The 3,825-nt window shown below is 45.1% G+C and overlaps 1 protein-coding gene across 4 annotated transcripts in view; it reads right to left on the reverse strand.

The window, feature by feature from the left end:
* The window catches only part of RIOK1 (RIO kinase 1), a 45,999-nt gene extending 42,180 nt beyond the window's left edge, over positions 1-3,819 (reverse strand). Inside the window, exon 1 of one of the 4 annotated variants that reach the window (XM_014548298.1) lies at positions 3,669-3,819. Coding sequence is in view for 1 of the 4 variants with exons in the window: in XM_005857867.2 (XP_005857929.1) it covers positions 3,295-3,365 (71 nt within the window). In the remaining 3 variants the exon portion in view is untranslated. Of the gene's footprint in view, positions 1-3,073; positions 3,095-3,294; positions 3,612-3,668 lie in introns of those variants that run through there. The other 3 variants (XM_005857867.2, XM_014548303.1, XM_005857868.2) reach the window with 3 other exon arrangements.
* Positions 3,820-3,825: the final 6 nt, after the last annotated feature.

Here is a 3,825-nt window from a genome sequence, read left to right on the forward strand (position 1 = left end):
CTGACAGTTAATTTGCATAAGGATATGCTGATTAGCCAATGGGAAGGGTAGCGGTCGTACGCCAATTACCATGTTTCTCTTTTATTAGTGTAGATGTGTAAACATAAATCTGGAATGTCTTTCTCAATTCTCTGGCTAAATCCTACTTATCCTTACAGCATTAGTTTACTATCACTTGCTTAGGGAAATCTTCCGTATTATTCACCCGTTTCTCCTTTGTACTACTTACCCAATTCTAATCCAAATCTTTTGTCTAATTTTTTAAAATACATATTTTTATTGATTTCAGAGAGGAAGGGAGAGAGATAGAAATATCAATGATGAGAATCATTGATTGGCTGCCTCCTATTGGGGATCGAGCCCACAACCCAGGCATGTGCTCCGACCTGGAATCCAACCGTGACTTCCTGGTTCATAGGTCGCTGCTCAACCAATGAGCCAGGCTGGACCAGCCAATTTGTCTAATTTTTTTATGTTTTCCCTGCTAGAGTGCAATCTCGGTGTCAGAGTAGTTTACACCAATGTATCCCTACCAACTAACACTATATCTGACACATAGAAAGTGATCAACATATACTTACTGAAAAAAATCTATACTTAAGAAAATTTACATGCTATGAAGCCTTACTATAAACATAAAGTAAAAATCATTTTGTTGAAATTCTAAGTTTCATTTTGCTTTATGTGAAAGTTATCCTTAATAACTTTTGCTTCATATCCCACATTCAATCTACCACCAAATTGTCATTTCTATCTGTAAAATATCTCTATGACCTTATCTCTAAATGTCCATAATCTCTGAACTAAATTATTTTTATTACTTTTGTACTGCTTCCACTCTGCATTCCAAAATCATCTTCTCCATAGCAAAGTGATTCCTTTAAGTCATAAATCAGATTACATCATTCCCCTGCTAGCATCCCTCTATGGCTTTCTAAGCCCTAGAATATCTCAACTCCTTACCATCACTTGTAAGGCTCTACATCAAGCATGTCAAACTCGTGGCTCGCGGGCTGCATGTGGCCCACGAGTATTTTTGCAGCCCAGCCAATATAATGGTAAGTAAGAAACGTGTTAATTAAAATTTCGTAACTTACTTTTTACAATATCCTGTTATACATAATTATTAATAATGAACTACAGTAGGTCCTCAGGTTACGTCGGAGATCTGTTCCTACAGCACGATGTCACGCGATTTTCGCCGTAAGTCGGAACCCACCTACATAAGCACCTATGTCACTCACATGGAGCACATACACAGCAGTAATGCAGTGAAACAGTAAAAAAAAAATTTAAAAGAAAGATAACAATTCCTGACCTTTACTTGTGGTAAATAAATAATAAAAAACATAAAGCACATATGTACATACGTCAAAATGACGGAACTTTATTTTTATATAAATAAATGGGAAATGGCGAGGTAACCACGAAACGAGATACGAGTCTGAGGTAACCCAAGGACTGTCTGTACAATGTTCACTAATGACTGATTACTATAATCTTGTTGCATTCATTTCCGTTACCCGCCTTACGTGCAGGAGCACCATTTCTCTCCACTAATACTAACAGCAAATATTTTAGTGGCCGATTGCCATGGCAAAAAGTTCCATCATTATTTGGTGTGCACAACAGGAAATATTTCGCTTTTGGAGAACAAGAAAAATAGGTTCATTTGTGTTATGCTTATTAATTTGTGCAGTTATTCAGTGTCTGGTAAGTTAATGTTCAAGTTAATGTTTAATTTTTATTAAAATGTATTATTTTATGTTAACTAGAGGCCTGATGCACAAAATTCATGCACTTGTGTGGAGGGGGAGTCTCTCAGCCCGGCCGGTGCCCTCTTGCAGTCCGGGAGCCCTCGGGGGATGTCTGACTCCCTCGGTGGAGGTGGGAGAGGCTCCTGCCACCGCCACTGCGCTCGCCAGCTTCTGGCTGAGCGGGGCTCCCCATGTGGGAGCGCACTGACCACCAGGGGGCAGCTCCTGCATTGAGTGTCTGCCCCCTGGTGGTCAGTGTATGTCATAGCTAGCGGTTGAGCAGCCTCAGCATATCATCAGCATATTTTGCTTTGATTGGTTGGACACCTAGACAACCAAACACTTAGCATATTAGGCTTTTATTAAATAGGATTACTCATTTATCTCAGCCCTTTGTATTCAGCATGTCTCTATCGAAATAAACCTACGTTTCTATGAAAATTGAAGCTTTTGTTTTTTTGTGGCCCACATAAACTTAAACCTTGTTTATTTGGCCCATGTTAGCCTTTGAGTTTGACATGCTTGCTCTCCATCATCTGGCCCCTTTTCACTTCTATATCATTACCTACCAATCTGCTCAACTACCTCTGCTGTGCTCTAAGCACAACGGCCTATCAGTGGTTCTCAACCTTTTGGCCCTTTAAATATGGTTCCTCATTGTTGTGACCCAACCATAAAATTATTTTCGTTGCTACTTCATAACTGTAATGTTGCTACTGTTATGAATCGTAATGTAAATATCTGATATGCAGGATGGTCTTAGGCGACCCCTGTGAAAGGGTCGTTGGACCGCCAAAGGGGTCGCGACCCACGGGTTGAGAACCTCTGGCTAGAATCTAGCCGCTAGATAGATCTTCCTTTCACAGCCAGGAGGGATCCCACCCTGGGGACTTAGCACTTGCTGTCCCCTCTTCCTGAATGGCTGTTGTCTCCCCTTTTCCTGAGGTTAACTCATTCTTGTAGGTCAGATCTGGACTTAACCCCTCCTTGACCAAATCATAACTTAGTCTACAAACTGACTTAAATTGTTTGCATAGTATATATAATTATCTGGTTTTTAAATAATACCTCTTTGTACTTAATTGTCTGCTCCACCTCTCAAGTAGAAGGTAAAATTCAATGACAGGGACTCAGTTTGCCTTGTTCATCACTATCTCTAGCGCTGAGGACAGAACCTGGCACATAGCAGGTGCTCACCTTACTGTCAACATAAAGTAAGAACCGTTTTTAAACGCTGAATTAAGTTACCAGTAAGGCGCAAAAACCTGTTTCCCAATCGCTATGCCCAACTCGGCCTCTCAGCAATGCCAACCAACCTGGGAACCCTGGACTCCCCTGACAAGCGGCTTTCGTGAACTCTGCCATAACCTGGGAGGGAAATCAGGGCTGGGATGGAGAAAGATGCGAACGGATGGGAAGAGAGCCCCAGCGCGATGCACCACCAGCCTCCTCTTCACCAGCGTTAACTCCCTCAAGGCCCGGCGGCGGCAGAGAGAGCAAAACCCCAACAAAGTCGGTGTACTGCACCGCCTTCTACCTGTCGGAGGAGTCCGCGTCGTCGAACTGCCCGGGAACCACCCGACTCATCAGCAGCCGCCTGTAGTCCATGACTGCACGCACGGGGCGTCAGCGCCACCGGAGGAGCCACACAGACGGTCCAACCTCACGGCCTCTCCGAGGTCGTCCGCCTCACAAACCGCGCTGTAGTCCCGATGCCAAAAGCGCGCCACGTGCTACAAGGACTTAGGATTTACAGACCCGGTACCGCCGCCCCCGGGTCGAACGGAAGCCCCGCCCCTACCGGAAATGTTCTACCGGAAGTCCCGTCCCGCGGCCCACTGAGAGCCTGCGCACGGAGGTCACACGGAAGTGTCAAGCGGTTTGCCTTCCTCGCTGGGCCCGACTTCCCACCTGGAGGCTTTCGTTTCTGTGTGTCTTCCTGTAGAAAGGCGCGCCAGCCAAGCCACACGTTCGGCCTGGGGGGTTACATCCGCATGACTTCCCAACTCCGGTAACAGACTTCGGAGTCCCCCCAGGCCGGGCCCCCTGGGGCCGGAGCCCGGCGTGC

The sequence above is a fragment of the Myotis brandtii genome, unplaced genomic scaffold (assembly GCF_000412655.1).
Source record: "Myotis brandtii unplaced genomic scaffold, ASM41265v1 scaffold1144, whole genome shotgun sequence".
Taxonomy (NCBI): domain Eukaryota; kingdom Metazoa; phylum Chordata; class Mammalia; order Chiroptera; family Vespertilionidae; genus Myotis; species Myotis brandtii.